Source organism: Scophthalmus maximus, chromosome 21 (assembly GCF_022379125.1).
Source record: "Scophthalmus maximus strain ysfricsl-2021 chromosome 21, ASM2237912v1, whole genome shotgun sequence".
In the NCBI taxonomy this organism is placed as follows: Eukaryota; Metazoa; Chordata; class Actinopteri; order Pleuronectiformes; family Scophthalmidae; genus Scophthalmus; species Scophthalmus maximus.
Genome location: NC_061535.1, coordinates 3,138,789 through 3,165,651, shown reverse-complemented (window position 1 = coordinate 3,165,651; position 26,863 = coordinate 3,138,789). Strand labels below are relative to the sequence as shown.

Genomic DNA, 26,863 nt, shown 5'->3' with positions numbered 1-26,863 from the left:
CATTAATGGCTTTCTGCAGGAACCCATGCCAAATTCTGAACGTGTAGCTCTAACCAAAGGTTGTTGGCATGTGGGCCTGTGGGCTTTGGAATGAAACATAGCATGAGTGCCACCTCTCCTTTCCTCCATCTCCTGCCGGTTCATTTTTATTCCCCTCTATTTTCCCTCTCACAGATTCCCTCCTTCCAACCCCCATTTTCACTACCCACTCTTTCTCCTTCGCATTTCCATTCTCGCCAAATTAGCGTTACCCGTAACCAAATTTGACCCTCAAAGTTAGGACTTCCAAATCAAAGATGGATAGGTGTAGAAGCTAACTCGTACAAATGCTGCTGCCTCTGGATTCATCTCTGGCAAAATTCTTACCTATTTTCCATAATTTGTAGATGCAATAGTCATCTATCATCTATCACACATCTATCACACATATATTTGTATGTATATATGTATATGTATATGTATATATATATATAAAAACAATATTTAAAAAAAATTATGTGAACACGATAGCCAAAAACATGGAATCAATTAAAAGTGTTTTAATTTAGCTACAATACCCAAATTTATGAAATGTAAACTTAACTGTAAAATCCCCTAAAAACCTGTAAAAGGAAGCCTTTAGTATCAACAAAACCATCTACACTTAAGGTCCACTTACTTCCTTGTTCGGGAGCTTTCATCCAAATCACACGGTCTTAATCGGCACATAAAGTTTGCCCGCATGTCTTGGAACAGTAGGTGTTGGAACTGTCCTTTATTCTGAGCAGCAGACTGAGTGGATGCTCTCTGCTGAAGCACAGCTCACCTTTGATGTCAAAATGGGTTTTCGAAAATGGCGAGCATGCTGCTTAGCAGGTTCAGGGTTTTTTCTGAATCACTGTATTTATGGATCTGTGTTTGTATCTTATCTCTGGTTCCCTCTCCACCTCTCTTTAATTCATGCTACTCCATGTCCGTTTCTTCTTTTGTTTTCAGACTCCTCTTGTAATAGGCTTTTTGTTCCCCTTCCTCTCTGTGCTCTTCAACCATCCTCCCTTCTTCTATTTGTCTCTATTATTTCTTGCTCCTTCGGTCAAATCCTCTTAAATTCATCTCTTTATACCCCACCCCTCTCTTCCTTTTTACGAGGCACTTCATCACTCGTCTCTTCTTCTATTTGTCTCTGTGATCGTGACCTGCTATTCTCAGTGGGGTCGTCCCTCTGAAAAGAGCTCCCTCTCCTGCCTGTTCCTATTTCATTCCAGCAAGTGCAGTCTGGGTGTGGTAGTCTTGCTCAGGGAGGCTGTAGACACATGAAAGCAGTGGTCCATATTTTATTTCTGTTTTAAAAAAAAAGCTGTTTCATTTGATTTAACGTTTAGTTCCTAGTCTTAGGCCCGGAAATGCTTTGTCAGCATGGACACATGGCAAAGTCTGAGCCTGAAGAGAAAGCCTCTGGGATTACTCCCCCCTCCCTCGGAGAGATCAGGCACCGTATTAAGGAGTCAGGCACTATCTTAAATTCAGTGTAATAAAGAATTGATTTCACTGCATTTTCCCTTGAGAAACAGGATGCAGAGCGAGACGTGTTTAGGTGTAGCAGGTTTAATGTCCCGTTGGAGCCGTGGACGAGACGAGGTTGTTCTGTACACTGAAACATACATTCAACTTTTTCACGCACTGTTAATCATGCCTGGATGTCGGGGGGAGTGTGAGTGTGTCAGGCCGATTTTTGAACCCTGCTTCTTTTCCTGTGACTCCAGTTGGCAGACTGGACCATGTGATCACTGCGTTTGTCTCACAGTCTGGACCATGTGATCACTGCGTTTGTCTCACAGTCTGGACCATGTGATCACTGCGTTTGTCTCACAGTCCTCTATCTCTCTTTTTTTCTCTGTGTTGTTCCTCCCCAGCCCACCCAGCGGAGAAGGCAAATCTGGTTCCAGCACTTTACCGCCAATCAAATCAAAGACCAACTTCATTGAAGCCGACAAGTACTTCTTGCCGTTTGAGCTGGCATGTCAGTCCAAATGTCCCCGCATTGTCATCACGTCGCTCGACTGTCTACAGGTCAGAGGGGGGACAAGTTGGCCTGCAGACCCTGAAGTTGTTCTATATGACAGTCACCTGCATGCTAGTTTATTCATCATTTTGCTGAAGTTGTCATGTGTTTCTGTGTCTGTGTGTTTACACGCCCGTTTGCATATGTATCCGGCTTGTAGAAACTGATAGCATACGGCCACCTGACCGGCAGCGCCCCGGACAACACGGCCCCCGGCAAGAAGCTGATCGACAGGATCATCGAGACTATCTGCGCCTGTTTCCAAGGGCCGCAAACCGACGAAGGCGTTCAGCTACAGATTATTAAGGTGTGCTGCAAAATCACGGTTCATTACACAAGATACATAAGTGACTTTAGAGCGCTGACATTTGCCAGTCAATTTCTGAAAAGTGAATCACTGTGATATGAAACCAGTTTTATTGACGGTTCATTTAATGTCACACCACTTAGACAAAGTTGCTGCTTTTTGGTAACTGCAGACAATCCTGCGACTTGAGCATTGTTGTTTTTCATTAGAAAAAAGGGTGAATGTAATTTACAGGCATACGCACCCCAACTGGATGATTCAAGTGTGAAGTGGAGATTGCTTTACTCATGGAGCTATTTTGATAAAGAATGTAATTGGTCACTGACTTAAGTGTGTCTGACCCGAGAGGAAGCATACATTTACTTATCATTTTAATCCTTTCAGACTGTTTTTGTGTGTTTGTTTTGTCATCACTGCTGGAAACTGGGCTGGAGAATCTTAGCAACAAGGGGGAGAAGCTCCTGTTGGCTATTGGATGCTGCCTGAATGTTAGATCTTAGATTTTATATTAGTCTTTAGTGGCTGTTTATCCTCAAAGCTTGACTGCTGCTGACTAAAGGCATTATTGGGTGGAAGCTTCAAAACGCCCCATTGCTATGAAAGCCTCTCAGCCCATTAATTGTTGATAATCAGTTTCATCTTCAGTGAGACGTGATTTGTGATACTGCTGCAACTTTATACAATGTAAAAGTATCTAAGCCAATAAAATAGTTTTTAAGCTCATATTTTGATCACATACTCAAACTGTTTTGCTAGTTTTTTATCCTGTAAGCAGTTAAGATGGGTGACTGATGGTCTCCTTTTGTGTTGTTACACTGTGGAGGATCCTCACAGAACAATACATTACTCATATAAAATTTTGCTCACTTAAAATATGATAGCATCTCGCCTATAAGTTGAAGTTTTTGCTCATGTGTAACATGTCAGATAATGTGGTTTGACACAGAAAAGCAATGGGAGGACTTTGCAAACCCATCCAGAATGTTGTTCATACATGACTCAGTCGTGTGAAGTATGGAGTAAACCACAGGCGTGAAAAAGGCTTTAGAGAGAAATGCTGACATGAGGTTACGTGTTAGAAGTTTTTTCCCCTCACGGCTCAGCTGTAAAAGTTGAAAATAGCCACATTGTCATAACAGAAATATATTTCCTTTACACAGTCTTTTTTTTGTCTCTGTCTCCCAGGCTCTGCTGACAGCGGTAACCTCTCAGCACATAGAAATCCACGAGGGCACTGTCCTGCAGGCCGTTCGCACATGTTACAACATCTACCTGGCCAGCAAGAACCTCATCAACCAGACCACAGCAAAGGCCACGCTCACGCAGATGCTCAACGTCATCTTTGCACGCATGGAGAATCAAGCAGTATGTCCACACCTCGCAAAGATGTTCACTGACAACACAGAATTCTGTTAACACTCGTCAGAGAGAGGGTGTCTCACTGTGATTCCAATTTGACAGTGACAAAAGCCAGATAAAGCCAGTTAAGCGGTTTCAATCACACAAACTGCAAGTCTTAGATCTTAAAAAATATATGTGGATGCAGTTATAAATTTTATGCAACAAATTACACTAAAATGTCAAACTATTTTGATATGGATTCAGATTGGATTTTCTGTGAAATCTTTCTGCTTGTCTACTGTTTGCTTTTTGTCCAGAGGGACATATTTGGTGTTGCCTTCAACAAAAAAAAGCTTGCTCTAATATCATCTTTTTCTTTTTGAATGACACTTTTCCCCTCCTCACCTGCCTCCCTCCCTTCCTTTTGGACACATAGCTTACAAATCACAAGCTATCTTGGTCTCTGGCCTCCAGAAAGCGTGACCGCCAGGTAAAGCGAGCAGGACTGCCGTGACTTGCCTGATCAGATCTCTCCAACCTCTTCTCTGTGCATCTGTGTTTGCGCATCTTAAGCTTTTTTCCTCATCCATTCATGCACCCATCCGTTTCCTTCCTTTGCTCCGACACTGCACAGGAGCAGGTATGCCGTGTATCTCTTCCACCATATGCTTGCCATGGCTTTTGTTGACTTGCCTACAAATCATCTCGTTTTCCTGCACCAATTTACATTTTACATTTTAGCTCACTGTCACACCTGGGTGTGGTAAATGTTTCATCAAAGGTCAGCTGCGCCTGACTCTTCTCTTTTTTTGTTGTCATGCTTTGTTTCTCCACAGGCCTTTATCTTTTAGAACAATGAGCGACTAGTATTGAGTCAGACCTAGACGGAGAAATATAAAGAAGCAGTCGAGGGTAGAGATCGAGAGACAAGGCAGACTTTTGAGGCAGAGGGCCTATTGTTGTGTTGTCACAGCCCACATAGTCTTGTGCTGCGGGGGGGGGACCACTCTCTGTGTTTGTGTGTAAATGTATCCTCCCGACTGCAGCTCAGTGTGGTCTGATCACACGCACAGTGCTCGTCTCACTCACTGTCACACAGCCTTCACTATCCGACTGAGGTGGCATTTAAATAATGAGCTTAGTGTGTTTGCGCCGCCTCGCCCTGTCCCCTCCAGTCAAGGTGCGTTTTTCTGGCCTTGTTACTGCTGCTCATAGTCGATGCTAATTGTTGTTACAGAGCGCTTTGTCATTAAATTAATCGCTAAGGTTAAATTGTGACGAAGGCAGCAACATTTATTTAGAAGGGAACAGCCTCTGATGGAATTGCAGTTTTAAAAACAAAACATATTGGTTTTGATAAAAAATTAGAATTGTGTATGAAGGGGATGGGCAATGCTGTTTTTGGTTAGGATGGTGATGGAAGATTATAAAACAGATTGTGTAATCGTCCCTTGTGGCAAAAAAGGGAGATGAGACATGACTACTGAAACAGATTCACATTGGCCGACGGTCTCCCTGCACTTGGCAGATTTATACTGTTAGTCACAGTTATTAATTCAAAAAGCTAGTCCGCCGTAGATACTGGAGAAGAATCGCCCATCTACTACCATTGTTTTGTAAATGTGTCACTTAATATTTTCAAGTGTATCCCACTCTCTTTAGTTCCTGTGCTTTTCTTCCTCGAGTCACTCAAGTCTGTTCATTTTCTTTTAACATTTATGCCCAACGAAATCTACAAATGCGCTCCGATTGAACCTGCACCATGTTGGGCATTTAGCTTGGCTGAGAGAATCTCCACCGCTTGTCGTTGTGTTTGCTCTCTTTTTTTTGTTTTGGAACATGTTTTGGTGTTTGCTCTGAATGTGTCACTGTGCATCCAAGTGCTTTTCCTCTAAGATCAGCAGAGATTATTAAAACTTTTTTTCTTCTCCAAACCGAACTCAACCTCTGCCACGAAGCAGTCTGTTCTCTGAAATTAACACATTACTAACATCACATATGCATCAGGCCACAGCCATGTGCAAATGTCTTGTGACCCACTTTTTTAGCTCATGAGCTACCAAGTTAAGCAACGCAACACCTTCCAGCACTGCCTATAAGAAGCAGTGGCAAAACATGTCAGTCATGCCACATCAGCCGGGACGCGGCTGTATGAGCCATTTTCCACCTGAAATTCCCTCTGCTGCCAAAACTAAAATCGACGCGGTCCACACCAGCCAGCATGAATTGATTCCACAAAGTTATTGCTGTTGTTGTAGCATGGCCTACTTCTCAGTGATATACATTTCTGTAAGGACACCCATCTAATATGTGCTGACACCCTCCTGATGTTACAAAATATTGTGAAAAATGGTCCCATAGCTTCTTTTTTTTGGTTGCTCTCTGCTTTGACATCTGGAAGTGTTGTGGCTCTGCTGTGGGCTCACTGAGCCCTCGGGGAATCTAGACACAGTGTTCAAACTTGTAATTGCTGTTATGAGTTTGTTTATCTTGTCTTAACCTGTCTTTTTTCTATCTCTGCATATGTCTGTGTGTGTGTGTGTTGCATGTGCCTGTTCTATATGAATGCTTTTTTCGTTTTTTTTTGTGTGTACTTCCTGTGTGTTTTGTGTTTTGTTTTTATTTTTCTGTTGTTGTGTGCGTGTGTGCGTGTGTTTGTGTGTGCGTGTGTGTATCCCCCTTCCCCTCCCACAGCTGCAGGAAGCAAAGCAGCTGGAGAGAGAGCGGCACCGGCAGCACTCGCCAGTCACCCAACACACTGAGCCAGACTCCCCTCAGCTCCAGACTCACATCCACCCGCCGGCCAAGGGTTCAAGCCAGGAGGCCAACGGGCCCGTCAGCCCTCCAACCCCCAGCATCAACATCCCATCCACCCCGTCCACCCCCTCGACGCCGGCCCCAGAGGGCAGCAGCAGGTCGGTGTCTGGGGAGCAGGAGGAGCAGGGCGAGCAGGGGCCTCCTGTCTACGAGAGCCCCGATCCAGAAAACGGCTCTGAGTTCTGTGTGGCTGAAAATGAACAGACTGAGGCGGACCAAGCGACGGCAGCAGCTCATAGTAAGACTGTTGAAAGTGACTTACAATATTTATGTTCATGTATTTTGATCCTTTCAATAGAATAGGATAATATTTCTACAAGTGAAAATAATCCCATTACACGCCTATGGTGATTACATTCTCCAGACTGTGATTTTAAATTCATTCAGGTTCCACACACACACACACACACACACACTTATAAAAAGCAAGATGTGTTTAAGATCATTTATTTTAAATATTGCATTTCTGTGCTGTTTGTATATTTGCTCATAGATACTGTATATCAAGAGTTATAGTGAACGGCCTGATCATGCATAATAAAAGCTTCACATTCACATTTTGTGCAGTTTCATTCAAAGAAAATAAAGCAGCCAGAACCAGCGTTTATTATTATGAATGATTTGTTCCCACATTCAGCACTAAAAAGACTCAATCACTGAGAGAACTGTCATAGAGTATAAAGAGCAGGATAAAAAAAATAGTCAGTTGTGACTCTGTAACTTTATGTTTGCTGGCCCAGAAACCTGCTCTGCCTGAAGCAGAATAGATCTGTTGATCTCACTCTGTGGTGAGATAAAAAGTTTGATTAAAACGATGATGTGTGTGTTTCCCCTGACATTGGTTGTGTGTTGTTCAGATGCGGCGGCTCAGCAGCATCCAGAGGCAGGCGAGGAAGACGAGGTGGAGACCCCAAACTATGAGGAGAAAGCCCAGGAAATAGTGCAGAGTATTCTGCAGGAGGTCGTCAATACTGTCGCAGGAGGTGAGACGTGTTTTGTGGGTAACTATTTGTAAATTGGATGTTTTATTAGTTGTTGTTTTTCTAAGTCTGTGGCTAATTATGTTCCAAGAAAATATTTAATCTCCCCAAATCATAATGATCTTTTTTTATAGGCACATCCGTTATGTTAATGTTGTAGGAGCTATTCAGCTCACAAAACAAGGCTTCAGTTGTACAACCCACCTTAAAGTATCAATCAAGTGAGTTTTTGTTTTGGTGAATTAGCACATTAGCGAAGTTCAAGTACCACGACAACAAACACCCCTCTCTACTTTGTTCAGGGTTACTACTATTTGCACTTTTCAGTCTGCTCCATCTTTATTTGCTGCCTTACTGCCTCTGACTTACTGGTAGTTGAATTTTTGCTTCTCCACAAAATACATGTGCTATATTCACCTGCATTAGTGAGTCCGACTGAGATTAAGGGCTGCAGGAGAAAGGGGCGCAGGCCAATGTGTAACTTTTTCTCCTATATTTGCACATTCCTTTCTTAAATGTAGATGGGGGAAAAAAGAGAGAGATGCAGTACACATTACTGATTATACAATCTGCCCGTTACATGACAGATGAACTGTGTTACCAGGCTGGTACTCCTTGTTTGACAAATAACAAGCAGCCCTCCAGGTACAAATTGTGTCTGAAAGGCAGAGACGCACAAAAAAAATCTCTAAACCCAGTCCTCTGTAAATAAATGACAACCTATGTTCCCGGGAAGCACCACTATAATTTTAGGTTAGGTCAAGCTTCCTGAAGTTGCCTCTGATGCACTCTATCTTTGTGTGCAAAAGTAAAAGCAGTTTTTTTCTATGACAAAAGAAAGCTTTATTAACTCGCACAAAGGAATAGTGCTTTGGCGTCCTTTTTCAAATACATCTTTACCCTTGAGCGCTAATTTGAAAAACAAACTTCAATGGTCGGAGTAACATTGAACATAAGTCAACTCTGGAATCCTTGTTTAACCTAAAGGTTCCCTAAGATGCTGTGGAACATGCTGTTTGCCATTTTGTCATTTTCCCTCTTTGTACTTAGGGTAAGGGACCAGAACATTATATCAAACTCTACAGTAAGATCAGTTACTGTTAATGCCAGGCATAAAACAAGCAATTCCTGGTGTAGGATGCTTCAGGGTGTAAAAGTATCCATGTATTGAGATTTGAGATCATTGTGATCAAACCTCCCTGATCCTTCATCACCACAGGGCACTGTCTGGACCCTGCGAACCTCTGCTCTGACACCAAGGAGTCTGTCGGCGAGAGTGAGCCCGCCGAGTCGGAGCCAGAGCCGGGCGAAGCGGTGACAGAAGGCACCCAGATCTCCCTGGATGACGAGGGCACCCTTGGTAGCGACAGCGAGCACGTCCATGCCAACGGGATCCCCGGCACGCCTATTTCTGCCAGCTTCACCCCCTCGCTGCCTGATGACAGACTGTCTGTCTCATCCAATGACACTCAGGTGAAGGGGGGACCAGGGGTCATAGAAACAAAGCATGCTAACGCTTAAAAGCATATTGCATTTTTCAGTAATTAAAAGCAATTCAGCAGAAATTATACTTCCAAATGAAGTAATATTTTGGCCCAAATATATAGATGTAGTGGCAGAGAGTCAGGCAATTCACTTAATTTATGTGAACATATTTCCTGGAATGTCTTGTGTAATCACCCGTCTCCTCAGCTATATACGAAGTCTGCAATTATGTTTGATTGCACTCCTCAGTGATCAAGGTTAAACAAATACAACATATATCTGGAAGCTCATTATCACACTGTTTATGTCAAGTCGTTGGAAAGAAGTCGTTTCCAACAGGCAGATGTTCCCGTTTTTGTTTGCTCTGCAGGAATCAGGAGCAGCACCGGGACAACCGCCGGGTGCTAAGTTCTCCCACATCCTCCAGAAAGATGCCTTCCTCGTCTTTCGCTCACTCTGCAAGCTGTCAATGAAGCCACTGTCCGATGGACCACCGGATCCTAAGTAAGAATAAGGGCTCAAGTATCATTCACTGGGTCATATTTTGTTACTATATACTTTTAGGGGGCGGAGGGATTATTAGAAAGAGCCATGCGCAGAATAACTTCTGATCGTCGGCAAAAGTCTTTTATTGTTTGACCTACTTTATAGTGACAATGGCGCATACCTGCTGAAATGATTAGTTGTTAATTCGATCAGTCAACTGACAGAAAATCTATCAGCATCAATCAATTAATCATCCAAGTAATTTTTTAAGCAAGGGTTTTGGTACATTGACCAGTTTAAACACGGCCTCTAGGCAAGCCTGGATTATCCATATATAGAATCGGGTGAGTGCCCTGGGGCACTAGCCAATGGTTAAGACAATAACACATAATTTGTGTCACTAACTTGTCATCACCAGTTTAGATTTTGTCAATTACAGACTTGTATGAGTTTCATGTTCTTTATCATTTAGATACTTTCCAGCTTTTCTTCCTAAACACCCCAGTTGTTGAAAGTCATATTCTGCTCTGGAAATATAGTTGTTTGTTAAATGGTTGCCTGAGGAACTTGAATTTACTAATATGTCAGTCAAGCCAGTGTTTAAAAAAAAATGTTATGTGTTGGTCGTAAGAACCGACGTGAGTCATGGTTTCAAATGAGGATTGCTCCAGTGACAACTGTAGTGAATGGTGATAAAGGAAACAATGAGGTGTTGCTCAGCCTGTTGTGAATCACTTCCTGTTTTCACGAAGCACATAATCTGCTTTTAGCTGTTTCCCTTTTTTCAAAGCACCAAAAAAAGGGGCAAGGGATAATCAGATTTTTTATCCATCATTCAACATTTCCTCTGCCTCTGGTTTACCAGTATAAAGGCCTCTGATTGCCTGGTCCTGATAGCAGGAACTTTTGTGAAACAGGATTTCCTGCACCTGGCTTCTGTGTATAACTCAATTCATATAGTGTCTGCCGTGTGACTCTGATATTTGTTTGTTTACTTTTTTTTTTATCTATTAGATCTTTTCAATTTTAAATGTCAGGAATTTTTGTGTCTGTCTCTGTGTCTCAGACTGATGAAGGCCATGCCAATTACCTCAGTACTAATGTGTCATGTCAGTGCGGAGCCAGACCGAAACCTTTTCTTCGTCTAACAAGGTTGCTCTTTGCTTTATTACAACCTCAACTATCAGAAACTACTCTGTATCTTCAGGGTGGTTTAAAAAAATAATGTTCCTGTTCGACATCAATTGTTATTTTTGAGTAGAAAATGTCCTGTGTTGTCAGATTGATTTTTTTTTCCATTTTGGGTTATGAACACGTCTTCTTGACCGTGGCTACACCAGACATCTCTGTCAAGTCTGTCATAATTCCCTCTTTGTTGTCTCCAAACTATACACAAGTCATTACAATGCAGAAGCATGAATCTGGACTTTCATTATGAGTAATCACTAGAAAAATAATTGAACACATCAATTTCTTTCACACCCAATTGACTGATTTGCCTAAACACACATTAGCAAACCAAGTGTCATCCTTCCAGGGCTGTTCAGTTATGGGTAATGGCGTCTTTTATATGCCCTTAAAGATTAAGATTTTGTATTCTTTTACCATTACTTTATAAATATCCTGAAATATCCTCACTTTACAATATCTTTCTTTATAGTTTCATATAGTCTTACATAATTTTCCTTTTTTTCTTTACGCACATATTACCATGAAAATGTAGGTCAGCTCTGACTGAAGTCGTCTGATCTCATCACGACCATCTTTCTGCCACTCGGTGAAGAAAGAGACGCATTTTTGTTGTACCAAATAAATCTTATTTTGTTTCCTCGCCAGAGATGGAAGACTTTGCAGGGAAGCAGCCGATCTCGGCATATAAAATAGCTGAAAATATGTTGTTGCGAGCACTATTTTTTTTTCTTTCCCTCTCCTGCTACTGCAGAAAAACTGTGTAGCTTAGATTTAGTTGTCGTTGCGTTTCTTTGAAGGCTGCTGAAGATTGAAACCCTCTGATGATGTGATTCAGTATGATGTGGTGTTGTTTCTTTAAGTTGAAGGACATATAATGTAACTTTCTTTATTGTCCTTAAATGCATTGTATCGTCTGAAATGTTAATCAATTGGACAATCTGTTCTAAGAGTTGTGAGCAGATGGCTGGAAAAACTGCTTCAAGTTTAAAGCCAGCCTCAAAGGAGAACAGTTGTATAGTATAAGAGCTTAAGAGACATAGACCTGCACTTAATGTTATAACAAACAAAAAATACACTTTGCTCTCTTACTGTTTTTTAATTTCATCAATATAGCATCATCTTTCTCTACTAAAATGTTCAGACTGACTTAATAATAATATTCTTCTGACCTTCACATCATTACCAGCACTCTCTCTTTTACTTGTGTTTATTTTTGCAGGTCAATGCCAATATATCAGAGCATTTCGAATGTTATTCGACCCTTTTCCACTGACTTGAATTTGACCATTTGAAGAAATGCTCGCTCCCGTTTTGCTGAACCGCTGCTTGAACGTCCACAGGTCCCACGAGCTCCGATCGAAGGTCCTGTCCCTCCAGCTGCTGCTCTCCATCCTGCAGAACGCCGGGCCCATCTTCAAGACCAACGAGATGTTCATCAACGCCATCAAGCAGTACCTGTGCGTGGCCCTGTCCAAGAACGGCGTCTCCTCCGTGCCGGAGGTTTTCGAACTTTCACTGTCCATCTTCCTCACGCTGCTCTCCCATTTCAAGACGCACCTCAAGATGCAAATCGAGGTAATGCATCGACTGTCACGTCTTGTCGAGAAAAAGTCAGCCTTGCTGTCAGCCTCTCAAAAATAAATGAGGTTTCAGAAAATAACAGTTACTCTGCTGGCAGTGTTAACAAGTGAAAGTATAAGACATTCAGCTTTTTCAGCTTTTCGGGCTTCACAGGAAGCTTTTAATGTGACACAGTGAAGGGATTCCATATTGATAATACACACGCTTTCTTCTGACACGTATAACCTGCTTCTCTCCTTCATCAGCTGTTACTCCACATGATGTTTGGTGTCGTTTTTTTCCTGCTCTATTTGGATTCAGATACGATATGCAGGAAAAACCAGATTAACTGGTTGGCTAAGCGCAGTAGCTATATTTGTACAACCACCCACCACTTCCCGGGGGAAAGCAGCAGTTTCACACGTTTTCTGGCAGTTGAGTCTTTCTGGAAAACACCGGAAAGGAATGACCAAAGTGTGAAGGCTGAGGAAAAGTGGTGGCAATATATAAATTACAACACATGATTGCATGATAATTACGTCAGAAATTCCTTTAAACAACACCACAGTAGATGTTTTAGTTTGGTTCTCATCTTCAGTGTCTTCTTTTATTACCACCTGTCTTCACCTTGTATATTCTGATGTTGACACCATTTGTCAATGGAGCGGGCAGCTGACACAGATGATATATTGGAAACGTGGTTGTGCTGTAACACTCTGCCACCTGAATGAATTGAGTCGCTCTGTTTATTTGTGGAGTCGGCAGTAGAAAAATTACCATAGCTTCCAATGGCGATTTTCACCTGAACGTTTGTGAGACTGTTGTTTTTGTTCTCACCGTCACGTGTCGTCTCCGTCTGCAGGTTTTCTTCAAGGAGATTTTCCTGTATATTCTTGAGACATCCACAAGCTCCTATGACCACAAGTGGATGGTCATACAAACCCTCACCAGAATATGTGCAGGTTTGTCTTACTGTTTTTCATTTCTTTAAAGGAAATAAATCTTTTAACGCTGCTTATTTGTGGGCAATTAACAAGTATTGGTGCTTTGATAATGAAGCAGTTATGGTTACAATTAACCTTTGGTAATGGATATAATTATTCAAGTGAATGATTAGTTTCATAGATTCTCACTGACATGTGTTTTCCATCTGTCCCCGTCAGATGCCCAGAGTGTGGTGGACATCTACGTGAACTATGATTGTGATTTGAATGCTGCTAACATATTTGAGCGTTTGGTCAACGACCTCTCGAAAATTGCACAGGGTCGCGGGGGCCATGAGCTGGGCACAACGCCACTACAGGTGACATTTTATTTCGTTCTTTTTCTAATATTTTGTTTTATGTGGTATTACTATTATGTATTGTGTTATAACAGGTATTTACAATTGAGCATTGAGATTTGCTTTGTGACCATCTGTAGGAGCTGACCCTGAGAAAGAAAGGCCTTGAATGTCTAGTTTCCATCCTGAAATGTATGGTCGAGTGGAGTAAAGACCAATACGTCAACCCCAACTCCCAGACGAGCCTCGGTGAGACAACATTGCAACATGAATGTCATTTATCAATATCATCTGCCAGCTGTCATACCTGAACTGAATGCAAGATAAAGGGAAATGACCTTTCACTTCATTCAAATGCTGCACACTGATCAAATATTTAGTCTTCAGACTAATCGCTGCCGGAATTCATGTTTGTCTTCCAGAAAAAAATAATCTGTTACTGTTGTCCCATCCGGCTGAATTCAACTCCAGGGGGAAGTCTTATTGCCAACAAGTGGTCCAGGTGTCACATACAGATACAGGCACAACCTGGAATAGTTTGTCTGTGCAATTTAACGCTTTGTTTACTTTGCCCATAAAATCCAGATTGCTGTTTTTCCACAATACTATCAGGAGAGTTTAACCATATTATGGAAAATTTCATAGCAGAGGCTGCCAAGGTTTTGACTAGTCTTTCCTCGGGTCAGCGGTACATCATTGAGGTTGTAATTGTGGTTAGTGATGAAGCTCTCGTCCATCAGCCCGGCCGCAGTCAGTCGTAGGATTGAGAGTGTTGGAATTTAATAGGGAAGCTTCTGCTCTGAGAGGGAAAGTGAGCATTTATAAGCTCATCCCCAGCCAGAAAGAGACAGTGAGAAAATGCACAGAGGTCAGAGCGGACGGGCTAATCCAGGAGGTTTAGTCCAAAACCGAGCGATACCTTCGGCTGAAACACCCTTTCTACAGCATATCCTGTGTGTTGAGCCTGGCCCCTGGGTCTTTCGCACACCACCGAATGTCTGTTGTTTGATAAAGGAGAAACTCAAACTAAGGAGAAAGTGCAACTTTTGCAAGAGGGCCTGGAACTAACCACAGGCTAGCCCCAGGCCAAGCTGCCAAGGCCAAACAGCCGAGGTAGTCATGTTCACTGCTGGGACATTATCTTGTCAAACATATGACAACTCATTATTAATCTATCTTAAGCTCATTTGGGCAGGATATGAATTATGTATGTGAAATTTGTCCTTTAGACTGTCGGGGGGGATTTTCAACCTATTGTCTTTTTCATGCAATTATGATTTCTGATTATTAAACACTGAATTAGTGCAATGCTTAACAGCATTAACAGAACAATATTCATCTCCGTTCTTTCAATTGTCCTTTTTTCCCCTTTATTGACGACTTCAAAGCAAGAGCAGGTAATAGTAAAAGGATATGAGTGCTTATTACAACGTGTTGCCTTGATGGGAATTTTTCATATTAAGGCCTGTTGTGTCCGTAGCTTTAGAGAATTGTGTATTAGTCTTGAATTATATAACCCGTGTTGTTTCAAGGGTTACACCCGTAGACCCCCATAGACTGTAACCATGTTGGTTGGTGAATTTGCTTGTCGTGAACTAAATGGGTACAAATGCTAACTGTTAATCTCATGAAGATGTCATTTTGTATTTCCCATGCACACAGCACAAACTGTCAGTTCATTTCCCCCTCCTCCCTCTATATCCCTCCACCTTTTTTCCTCCCTGCTCTGTAAGCCTAAGAATGGGAGACACCCTGCCAGCTCACATTACTGTGGCACTGTCCTGAATGTTTTAAAGAGTTTCCAGTGTGTAATCAGACGCCTGGCCCTAGCACAGGGTCACAGTGGTGGACACACTCCTGCAGCAGCAGATCCCGAAGCTCATCTCCGAGGGTTTAAGATCATCTCTCCGGCCTCTAAGTTCTGGCTGCATCTTCTTTACACCATTGAACTTTTCAGATAAACCACCTCTTTATAATATCTCCCCTTTCCCGTCCTGCCTTGCACATGCTTTTGTGTGAATAAGTGTGTGTTCATGTGTGTACACCCTCCCTGCCAACAACATTCATTAACAAGGCCTCTGGGCCGTTTTGATCCGCGATGCAGTTTCCCCTCTCAATTACTCTATCCACACTTCTAGCTGTAAGGTAGCTCATTTTTCTAAGCCTCCAGGCTGAGTTTGTGCCAACAACAGAGTTTCAATTTAAAACTCGTACCTTTGTGTTGCTTTTAGTGGGGTGCTTCTTACAGTAACAATAGAAAATACTTGGTTTACTCCTCAGGCCAAGAGAAACCACCAGAGCAGGAGAGCACAGAGACCAAGGCTCCTGAGACCATAAACCGCTATGGCAGCATTAACTCTCTGGACTCCACAGCCTCATCTGGCATTGGCAGCTACAGCACCCAGATGTCAGGTACTGACAACCCCGAGCAGTTTGAGGTCCTCAAACAGCAAAAGGAGATCATCGAGCAGGGCATTGACCTGTAAGTTTCGCTACAGACACACACACACTTACATTTTTCACTCTGTTTTGTTGATACTGTGGCACCGCATTGGCAACTTTTAAGTTTTGTTGTCTTGATTATATACAGGTTCAACAAGAAACCAAAGAGAGGCATCCAGTACCTTCAAGAGCAAGGCATGCTGGGTACAACCCCAGAGGACCTTGCTCAGTTCTTGCACCAGGAAGAGAGACTTGATTCGGTAACAAGTCTACCTGTTTTTGTTTGGTTTCTCACCTCAAGTAAAGTGCTATAAAACTTTCAGATGCTGTGCTGCGCACACACACAAAACATATTTTAACTCCATGAGTGTGCACAAACCACACAACTAGTCCCAGTCAAAGCGTTTGGCTCGTTCTGGTTGCAAATGATTCCACTGGGAGAAATCCAAGAGTCAAACAACGATTGTGATATTCAACCAAAACAGAGTGTTTGAAATTCAGATGTGATGCATTCCTCTCCAAAAAACTTTTTGTTGTAGACAAATATATAATATATATAACAGAGTAGAACCCAATTAACATTTACTCTGCAGAACTCTCAACCATTAACTATGTAGAAAGTGTGGGGGGGAATTATGTTAAATGTTTTATTGTAACTATAAAAGCAAATAGTTGTGGTGGGTGTTCAATTCAATAATTATTAAATCATTCCTACAACCCATGATATTTTACCTAAATATTCATATCAACATGATCGTCAGCATCATCTTTGTGGCAACTTTATTGTTTTTGTCTCAGGTCTGGGACAGATAAGTTTTGTCAAATCTTTATCTGCACTAATCCTAATGGACACCAGACCAGGAGGCTTATTGAAGTTCTCGGTTTGTTTTGGAGCTATGAAGGACATTAACACATAGCAGCCAAAGTTGCAGCATTAAAAAGCCACTCTGACCCAGAGTGCTACACATTGTACATATATCCCACTCACAGGGTAAAAAGTGCTGCGTTAATTCTAATGAGAAGCGCACTCCGCCTTGATTGGAGAGCCCTGAGGGCATCTGTGCACAGCGGCAATCAGCATTAAATAGCGTTCGTAACATCTGGCCCCTTCGCCGCAGTGGCACCACCATGTTACATGTATTTATCTGTTCTACACAGTGGTTTTCATTAGCTGCTAGTGGAAGGAAATAGTTTGGACAGACAAATAAGTTGCTGTTCTGCAGTGTGGAAATTGGTTTTCTTCCTCTGTTTTTCTTGCTCTTATTTTGAGAGAAATGTTGGATTTTAGACTGACCCCTGTCTTTTTCTCTCTTAGACGCAAGTGGGAGAGTTCCTCGGAGATAACGACCGTTTCAATAAAGAGGTGATGTACGCCTACGTCGATCAAATGGACTTCCAGGGCAAAGATTTTGTTTCTGCTCTGAGGACATTCTTGGAGGGCTTTCGGCTCCCCGGAGAGGCCCAGAAGATCGACAGGCTCATGGAGAAATTCGCCGCAAGATATCTGGAGTGCAATCAGGGGTGAGTTTAGATCTCCACTTGGAATGATCCTGACTCTGCTGAATTTGATTTTGTCTGGCCCACATTCTGTACAACATGCTGTCATATTAATCTGCCCCCTCACTTTCCCTACCTCCCTCTGCCCTCAAATGTTCCAGGCAAACCCTCTTTGCCAGTGCTGACACCGCATACGTGCTTGCCTATTCAATCATCATGCTGACGACAGACCTTCACAGTCCACAGGTAAGCGCCTTTGGGGAAGATTTTTGACAGCAGTCATTTTCTCCGATAGTTCCACATAAATCACAGGGTATATTGCGCATAAGCAGCTTTTGAGTTATATCTCTGTTGTTGTTGTCTGCAAAGGTGAAGAATAAAATGACAAAAGAGCAATACATCAAGATGAACCGAGGCATCAACGACAGCAAAGACCTACCTGAGGAATATCTCTCGGCCATCTACGACGAGATTGCGGGGAAAAAGATTGCCATGAAGGAGACGAAGGAGCTCACGATGAAATCCAACAAGCATAGTGAGTCTCATTGTCATCAGATGTCTCATGAATGTAATTAACTCTAAGACAGTGATTCCAGATATTATCCAGAGCCATTTACCTGATGTTCGTGTAATGGTTTTGGATGAGACTTGCAGCCACCATAGACGTGTCAGATGTAAACTAATAAGATTCTAGATCTTAAGATGCTTGTAAGTAATCATCTGATTAATCATAAGAGGCAAAGCATCATGAAAATATACTGCAGTACTCTCTGTAGTATATTGGTTTACTCACATTTGGAAAACTCTTCAATGAGCTTCTTAAATTTTTGGTAGACTCAAAGAGCCATTTCTCAACATTTACTCTCCACTTTTTTTTGACACTTTTCCGAGCTTTGTAGATGAAAACCTGCAGCATCATACATTTTGGTGGGTGTTTGTGTGTAGTGTGTGACTTGGCTGATGATTGTCACTCAGGTGTGGCCAGTGAGAAGCAGAGGCGTCTGCTGTACAACGTGGAGATGGAGCAGATGGCCAAGACGGCGAAAGCACTGATGGAGGCCGTCAGTCACGTCCAGGCTCCGTTTACCAGCGCCACACATCTGGAGCACGTTCGGCCCATGTTCAAGGTAACACAAGCAGACACACACGCAGATGCACTGTGAGGCACATACGCTGTTTCACACACATTGAACAGCTCATCCCCCCTCTATTGTTCCTCAGCTGGCATGGACGCCCTTCCTGGCAGCCTTCAGCGTGGGTCTTCAGGACTGTGACGACACTGAGGTGGCCTCTCTGTGTTTGGAAGGCATCCGATGTGCCATCAGGATAGCGTGCATCTTTTGCATACAGGTACTGCTGTCAGAACTGGAGGGATAATAATATGTGCTCCCTCAGCTTGCTGTATTTCTGACACACTGCCTTGTCTTTTTGTGTCTGCAACAGTTGGAGAGGGATGCGTACGTCCAGGCGCTAGCCAGGTTCACCCTGCTGACTGCCAGTTCTGGCATCTCGGAAATGAAGCAGAAGAACATCGACACCATCAAGACCCTCATCACTGTGGCCCACACCGATGGCAACTACCTGGGCAACTCATGGCATGAGGTTTGAATTTCTTATCTCGCTAATAACTGCCTTTCACACGCTTTCCTCACAAAAATCTACTATCTTACTTCTCCGTATCTATTCCCCTTGTATCGTCTTTCCTGATTCAAGCAATGAAGGCCTCAATTTCCAAAGGGGTGTATATGTTTGTATGTATTTGACTATTAGGCACAACAAACTTTCACAACCTCTCACTGGTTATTGTTTTAAAAAGATGCCAACATTGTATTAAACACAAAATAATGTAAAAGATCAGTATATAGTGCACATTGTCCAATTCTGTCCCAGTGTTCCCAAATATGCCACTGTCTGAATACGTCTCCTCCTCAGATCATGAAGTGCATCAGTCAGTTGGAGCTTGCTCAGCTGATCGGTACGGGGGTGAAGGCACGGTACATCTCAGGGACGGTGCGGAGCAAAGAGGGCTTTCTCGCAAGCACCAAGGAGCAGAGCAGCGATGAGTACCTGGGTCTAGGTCAGCAACTTAATCATGCATGATGCAAGGACATGTCCTGCTTTTGTATTGGAGCAGTACTCGGGTCAAAATTAGACTCAATTATTAACTGTAAAACAAGATCATGTTCTTAGATGTTTGAATCCTCTTTGCTTTGCTCTGTAGTTGGAGGGACCGTGGACCGTAAGCAGATCGCCAGCATTCAGGAATCCATTGGCGAGACCAGCTCTCAGAGTGTGGTGGTGGCTGTGGACAGGTACTGTAAAAACCTAAAGAGCATTCGGATGGGAAGCACTTCTTATCAAAGAGATCACATTATTATTACATTTACTGAAAAATTACAAAGGCAGTTAAACATTAACTGGATACGCAGGCAGTATATTGTAAACTGACCTTTTTCAAATTATTTGCATTACAAGTCTTTCACACGCCCTTATTTTGCCTCCTCAGTAATCACCATCAGTGTCATTTCTTCTCTGCTTTAGGATATTCACAGGTTCTACCAGACTGGACGGTAATGCAATAGGTGAGTCAAGCTGAACAAAATTCTGGCTATTTTTGATCATCGTGAGTCACTCTGCCTGCACAAAAGTACATTTTCCTTCGCTCATTGCCAACATCTTGTGTCCATTTGTCAGTTGATTTTGTGCGCTGGCTGTGTGCCGTGTCCATGGATGAGCTGGCCTCGCCCACACACCCACGTATGTTCAGCCTGCAGAAAATAGTTGAGATCTCCTACTACAACATGGGCCGCATCAGGCTGCAGTGGTCCAGGATCTGGGAGGTTATCGGAGACCATTTCAACAAGGTGGGTGTGTATTGGTCAGTCACTTAACAGATACCGTGAAATGGAGACACATTTTTAAAGGTTCAGTGTCTTGGATATAGTGCCATTTTGGGCTTCTGTAGAAATATGGCAGTACAACATGGCTGACTCTGTGGAAGAAGACCTGCACCTGATTGTAGATATAACAAGTTAATATTAAGATAATGAAAATACAATGATTTTCTAAGTTTCAGGTGATAATACGTTAATTAATTTAATGTTGAACATTATATCCCGTTTCTGGTTATAGATCTTAAATCCTATACATTAAATCCTATACATTGGACCTTTAATGCATGAGTGTAATGCTGTTGTTTAAAATAAATAAATAAATACAGATAGTGTCACATCCCCAACAAAGTGAGCTGCAAACAACTATTTTCTTCCTCTCCAACCTTCTGTTTTGCAGTAGGATTTCACTCACTGATAAACACAAATATCAGCCAGAAAAGCTTTCTGGCATTTATCTTTTCAAGGACACATATTTCACCGATGCTCCGTTTCCCACCGAGTAATGTAGCTGCAAACTGGCTTTGACGTGTGTAAAAATTAAATCCTCAGTAGTCATCTTTCATCTTTCATCGGAGAGTGGATGAAAATATTTTTCCCTTGAGGGTAAACTGTTACTTTGGTGCACTGAGATGCTTGTTTTTCATTTGTGCATCTTACTGAAAGAACAGTTTGTTCCTGGGAAGGTGCACTTGATTTGTAAAGAGAAAATGTAGTAAGAATTTTTTTTTATGAAATATATCAGCTGTAACTGAAATATATTATTTCTCTGTGCAGGTTGGCTGTAATTCCAATGAAGATGTGGCAATTTTCGCAGTCGACTCTCTCAGGCAACTGTCCATGAAATTTCTGGAGAAGGGGGAGCTGGCTAATTTCAGATTCCAGAAAGACTTCCTGAGGCCTTTTGAGCACATCATGAAAAAGAATAGGTAAAAAAAACACATTTATTTGTGAGTAAGTGCTTGTGTTACTACTCCAATGTTTTGTATGGTTGCCGTGCCAGTCTGTCCAAACACAAGGTCTGTATATTGTGTGTTCACTCTTTCTGGGCTGCAGACACACTGACTGGATCAAGTCACACTCCCCTCCTCCCCTCAACCCCCCGTAGCAGCTCTCTGCCTCGGCTGTTATTTATTCTCTCTCTGTCTGTCCCTTTTATTTCAGTGAGTAAGCATATTGTTTTGGTTGTTCACTCAGAGAAAAGCAGCACGCCAACATTTCAACCGGGCCCATTTCAGTCTGTTTGCATTACCCTTTCTTTGAATTCATGATAGTCTTTTCCCCCCCTCCTTGTTTGGTCCAAATCCATCTTGAATGGAATTTTTTACAGCTATCAGTTATAAATGAGCCGGGGTTAGCCGTTGTAATTATCCGTGCGCGGCACTTCTGAAGGCAAGCTGTGTCACTGCGCCACACTTTTCATTGATGTGAAAGAGTAGCAGTGCAAATATAAATCCACCCACACATTGAACAGACTGAGAGCTTCATCAGGGTGGAAGATGGCAGGCAGCCATGTAAACCCTGCAGCACAGTGTGTCCATTAGACTCACTCATGCTGCCCTCCCTGTGTGTGTGTGTGGTGCGTGTGTGTGTAATGGTAAGTGGAGGCAGGGCTCTTTTCTCTCATTCATAACTAGTGAGCAATTAGGAATGCTCTTCACTATGGCAACAGTTGCAGTAAAAAGCGGCTGTGCCAAGACTTGCCAGTGCTGGAATAATAATTCAGACTGTAAATGGAATTTTGGATGTTATCAGGAACTTTTAAAGCTTTAATTGACATCAATGAAGATTAATTCATTTCCTCCGCTTTAATTTGTTGACTCTCATGCCTCTTACTTTCGTATTCATTTTTTACCTCTCCTCTCTGATTCCTCCTCCTCCCTCTTCTTCCCCAACACCTTGACCTCTTGCTCCTTTCCCCGTCCTTCCTGCAATTCACACTCTCCCATCGCTTCTACAGGTCCCCCACCATCAGAGACATGGTGGTGCGCTGTATAGCCCAGATGGTCAACTCGCAGGCAGCAAACATCCGTTCAGGCTGGAAGAATATCTTCTCCGTCTTCCACCTGGCTGCCTCGGACCAGGACGAGAGCATCGTGGAACTGGCCTTCCAGACCACCGGCCACATCGTCAGTAAGTCCACCAGTCACCAGTCGACATCTTGGAACGATTCTACATCTTCAATTACAACCATCCTAATTTGTTTTGTCAACTGGTTACATTCATTATGTGTTCACAACTTATTTGATCTTGTTCTTTCTCTCCATCTTTCCCCTTCATCTGTCTTTACCTACCTTCACCCACCTCTCCGCCTTAATCTCCCTCTGCCCATCTCCCAGCGAATGTATTTGAAAAGCACTTTGCGGCCACCATCGACTCCTTCCAGGACGCCGTTAAGTGTCTGTCAGAGTTTGCCTGTAATGCCTCCTTCCCAGACACCAGTATGGAGGCCATCCGCCTCATCCGACACTGCGCCAAATACGTCTCCGAGAGGCCACAGGTTAAAAATCCCAGCAGTTTGTTTCTTACTTAAAAGGTGTCGTGTGCGTGGTCTTCATTCACCATGACGAGAAAAGCAAACCTTAAAGAATGGACTCGGCTGCGTTAAGATTAGACAGAAGATAAATAAAACTGGTTTGTTGAAGCAGGAAGCACAGTGCATGTTCCACTGCAGTAATGTGAATTAATGTTGAGATGTGTACATGTACATCTGTTCCACTACTCTTTGTAGTGTGTATCAAAATGTGCAAAGATTTACTCTGAGCCTTGGTTTGATAAAGTTTGATCTGTGAATCATTAAAGCCTGAGAGAGAGAGAGTATGTGTAGAAAGAAAAATAGGGGAATGTACAGTGCGTATGGAAATGTGTAGTTGTGTAGGAGGGTTCATTCTTCCCTCGTTTCTCTTAGGCCTTCAAGGACTACACCAGTGATGACATGAATGTAGCGCCTGAGGACCGTGTGTGGGTGCGGGGATGGTTCCCCATTCTCTTCGAGCTCTCCTGCATCATCAACAGGTGTAAGCTGGATGTCAGGACCAGGTAGGCGGGGTTCACCTTCACCCTGTTCACCATAAAACTAGAAACTAGAACATATGAATTTAGATGAATGTAAAGGCAACAATGAAGAAAAGTACTGGTTCTGCTTGGTCTCATTAAATATTCACTGTTTAACGAGCCTAGGTTATATAGCTATAACTTTAAAGCATTTCTATTAAAAAAATGAATTTAAAAAAGCAAATATCAGCTAAGGCATCAAGGAAAGAGCAAATCAATGTGTGTGCTTTTCCCTAGGGGGCTTACGGTGATGTTTGAAGTGATGAAGACCTACGGCCACACCTTTGAAAAACACTGGTGGCAAGATCTGTTCAGAATCGTCTTCAGGATCTTTGACAACATGAAGCTGCCTGAGCAACAGACTGAGGTATATATATATATATATATCTTTCATCTGCAGCAACTGTTCCAAATCCTGTGTTTTAACAGCTGTTTTGGCCTGTTTGGTAGAAATCCATGCACACACCTCTGATCTATGGAACTAATGCCCAAAAATATCCCCATATAATCTTTAATCTTTCACTGCATTGTAGTTTTTCACTGAGGTTGTGTTGCCCCCCCAGAAAGCCGAGTGGATGACCACCACCTGCAACCATGCACTTTATGCCATCTCCGATGTCTTCACCCAATACTTTGAGTCCCTCAGTGACGTGCTGCTGGACGACATTCTGGCTCAGCTCTACTGGTGTGTGCAGCAAGGTGAGCATACAGCAACCCCTTATGAGTCCTGTTATTTTACTTTTCCAGAGGTATATAGTCTTGAGTTTTCCCGGATGTAAGACCTATTAAGGCCCTGATTGTTTGGGAGGCCAAAGAAGCAACAGTAATTAGGACAGTTACTGGCAAATTCTGAGCACAACCAAGACGCTTAGTCTCAGCTTTTACATATTGCATCAATACTGGTCCATCACTCAATAAAAAGAAGGTTAAGCAAATGGCCAGAAAACATTTTCTAATGTTTATTAGAAACAACAAAATACTTATTGCATCAATGAATCTGAACCTTTTTTGTCACTCCTGTCTTTTTCAATTCACCCTTCCCTTGTCTCTCCCTCCTCCCTGACCAACCTCCCCTCTTCCTCCTGCTCTTCATATCTCTTGTCTCTGTAGATAATGAGCAGCTTGCCCGTTCAGGCACCAACTGTCTGGAGAATGTGGTCATCCTGAACGGAGAGAAGTTTTCCCCCGAGACCTGGGACAAGACATGTAACTGCATGCTGGACATCTTCAAGACCACCATCCCGCACGCGTAAGATGCTGCACTGAGAACAGAACCGCCAAGCTTTTAATGCCTCAGTGCCACCGACAGCCTCGGGGCATTACGTTTCTGGGTGGTCTGTCAGTCAGTCCATCCCGTTCCAGTCTCGGGACTATGTTCTCAGGAACACCTTAAGGGATTTTTCTTTAAAGGTCAATGGTTAAAGTGACTGTGACCTCACAAATCCTATTTTTGTCAATAACTCCAAGATTTCAGACGTTAAGTATGACAACATTTAAGAAGAAAATCTAATATAAGATGAAAGTGAGGACATTTTGAATGCAAAAAAAGTAGCTTGGGACAGAAGGGAGTTCAGTATTTTGGCCAAATTTCACATACGGAGTCTGTGACACTAATCTTTGCTGCCCACCTTAAAGCTGTGGTGATTCCATAGATCTTCTCTGGGGCCAGTTTGAAAAATGAGCGTGAAACGTCCACATTTGAAGCCTCATCTATTGTCGTGGCTACAACTTTCTGTTCTGTCAGAATCCTCTTTTTCTGCTAAGCATGCGATCCCATACTTTACAGGGATATTGACTGTTGTTGTTATTTGGTTTCTCTCACTTAACCTGCACATTAATACAGTGGACATAGAGCAGAACAAGACGAGAACAACGAAGCCTAACAAAGTCAAGTCAATTGACTTTCAGTTTTTACTTATACATTGGGGTTTCCTTCAAATTCTTCACTGCATACATATTATGATTCAGACATGACTGTTGGGCAAACAACTGCCAGGCTGTAATTCTAGTTAATTTACAAACAAATAAGGGCTTAATCGTTAACTCTAGAGTAAGTCTCATTTTAAACAGTTACATTGAAAGTGGTGAAGGGAATTACCCAAAAACAAAGGGGCAATCTTACTGTCTGTATCAATTTTGCTCACTCAATTTCTCATGTAATCTGATTCTTTGGGATACAAACCAGACATATATTTCTAAGCAGGAAAAATGATTATCAACAGTGAATGATTATTATCTGGCTCAGGAAATGTTTTTGCGTGGAAGTCGTAAGTCTTTCTGTACGAGAATGAATATGATTTATTGAATGAATGCGTCTCCTGTTTCCCAGGCTGTTAACATGGAGACCAGTGGGAGCCGAGGGAGAACAGCTAACACAGAGTTTGTCAGACAAACAGTTGGTGAGGAAATACTGTATTTTGCTTTTTTTCTGTGTGAATTAATTACTTTTTGTTCTGGTACTTGCATGTGGTGAAGGTAATGTTTGTTGAATTTTATTTACATTTCTTTTGCTTATGAATATCTTTCTCCTTTCATAGGGTTTTAATTAATCATACATGGTTTATAAGCGTCTATGTATAAATTAAAGTAATATACACTTATCTATTTCCACTTTCCTCCAAGGACTCCGTTTCCCAGAAGTCCGTGGACATCCAGTCCCGCTCTGACGACCAGCATTCCATCAACAGTGCCGACAGGGCTGCCTTGGAGAACCGTCGGCAGAGTCAGTACAGCACAGCCTCAGGCATGTATGAGGACGGCTCCAGGAGCAGGACCCCAACAAGTGAGCCCTTTGTTTTACAAAGGATACATTGGATGAAAGGAGATTTTCCTTGTGGCAGCAACATTTAAAGCGACACATCACTGTAGTTTCATCCTGACAGACCCACACGATGTATTTGTTTTTTACTTTTCGACCACAGGCAAAGACTGACTACTACTATGTGAAAATGTTCTGATGGACGTTTCTGTTTTTATGGTCCACAGAGCTCCAGGAGCAGCGCCTGTTCTCCGCTTTGCTGATAAAGTGTGTCGTGCAGCTGGAGCTCATCCAGACAATTGATAACATCGTGTTTTTTCCTGCCACCAGTAGGAAGGAGGACGCTGAGAACTTTGCTGCAGCTCAGGTACAAACAGTAATCACCAGTCAGGGCCATTTTTTCAAACTTTCTTGGTTCATTATGTCTTTTTTTTTATCGAGCATCTGCTTCCAAGTATTGTATTAATGCTATGTGGCGTAAGAGAATAATAACCTTCCATTTGAATGTCTTTTTTGAAGCGGGACGCTGTACATGCAGCAGACGTCCCGGTGGGGACCCAGGACCAGGGCATGTATCGCTACCTGACCTCTGAGCAGCTGTTCAAGCTGCTGGACTGTCTGCTTGAGTCCCACCACTTCGCCAAAGCTTTCAACTCCAACAATGAGCAGAGGACTTTACTGTGGAAAGCGGGTACGGCAACAAACCTGCGTCTTTGCTGCTTTGTTTTTGT

At 42.6% G+C, this 26,863-nt stretch overlaps 1 protein-coding gene across 2 annotated transcripts in view; it reads left to right on the top strand.

The window, feature by feature from the left end:
• Window positions 1-26,863, top strand: part of arfgef1 (ADP-ribosylation factor guanine nucleotide-exchange factor 1 (brefeldin A-inhibited)) — a 47,818-nt gene that overhangs the window by 16,733 nt on the left and 4,222 nt on the right. The window contains exons 3-37 of one of the 2 annotated variants that reach the window (XM_035619870.2): window positions 1,893-2,049; window positions 2,202-2,348; window positions 3,534-3,713; window positions 4,126-4,179; window positions 6,384-6,744; window positions 7,364-7,489; window positions 8,706-8,959; window positions 9,342-9,475; window positions 11,989-12,223; window positions 13,071-13,170; window positions 13,372-13,511; window positions 13,631-13,739; window positions 15,771-15,972; window positions 16,081-16,192; window positions 17,248-17,453; window positions 17,591-17,675; window positions 17,799-17,964; window positions 18,405-18,556; window positions 18,651-18,779; window positions 18,873-19,031; window positions 19,362-19,506; window positions 19,651-19,741; window positions 19,971-20,011; window positions 20,124-20,293; window positions 21,098-21,249; window positions 22,281-22,453; window positions 22,660-22,820; window positions 23,229-23,359; window positions 23,612-23,741; window positions 23,938-24,073; window positions 24,485-24,623; window positions 25,704-25,773; window positions 25,997-26,156; window positions 26,360-26,499; window positions 26,652-26,823. In XM_035619870.2, the coding sequence (XP_035475763.1) occupies window positions 1,893-2,049; window positions 2,202-2,348; window positions 3,534-3,713; window positions 4,126-4,179; window positions 6,384-6,744; window positions 7,364-7,489; window positions 8,706-8,959; window positions 9,342-9,475; window positions 11,989-12,223; window positions 13,071-13,170; window positions 13,372-13,511; window positions 13,631-13,739; window positions 15,771-15,972; window positions 16,081-16,192; window positions 17,248-17,453; window positions 17,591-17,675; window positions 17,799-17,964; window positions 18,405-18,556; window positions 18,651-18,779; window positions 18,873-19,031; window positions 19,362-19,506; window positions 19,651-19,741; window positions 19,971-20,011; window positions 20,124-20,293; window positions 21,098-21,249; window positions 22,281-22,453; window positions 22,660-22,820; window positions 23,229-23,359; window positions 23,612-23,741; window positions 23,938-24,073; window positions 24,485-24,623; window positions 25,704-25,773; window positions 25,997-26,156; window positions 26,360-26,499; window positions 26,652-26,823 (5,219 nt within the window). The remainder of the gene's footprint in view (window positions 1-1,892; window positions 2,050-2,201; window positions 2,349-3,533; window positions 3,714-4,125; window positions 4,180-6,383; window positions 6,745-7,363; window positions 7,490-8,705; window positions 8,960-9,341; window positions 9,476-11,988; window positions 12,224-13,070; window positions 13,171-13,371; window positions 13,512-13,630; window positions 13,740-15,770; window positions 15,973-16,080; window positions 16,193-17,247; window positions 17,454-17,590; window positions 17,676-17,798; window positions 17,965-18,404; window positions 18,557-18,650; window positions 18,780-18,872; window positions 19,032-19,361; window positions 19,507-19,650; window positions 19,742-19,970; window positions 20,012-20,123; window positions 20,294-21,097; window positions 21,250-22,280; window positions 22,454-22,659; window positions 22,821-23,228; window positions 23,360-23,611; window positions 23,742-23,937; window positions 24,074-24,484; window positions 24,624-25,703; window positions 25,774-25,996; window positions 26,157-26,359; window positions 26,500-26,651; window positions 26,824-26,863) is intronic. The other variant, XM_035619873.2, reaches the window with a different exon arrangement.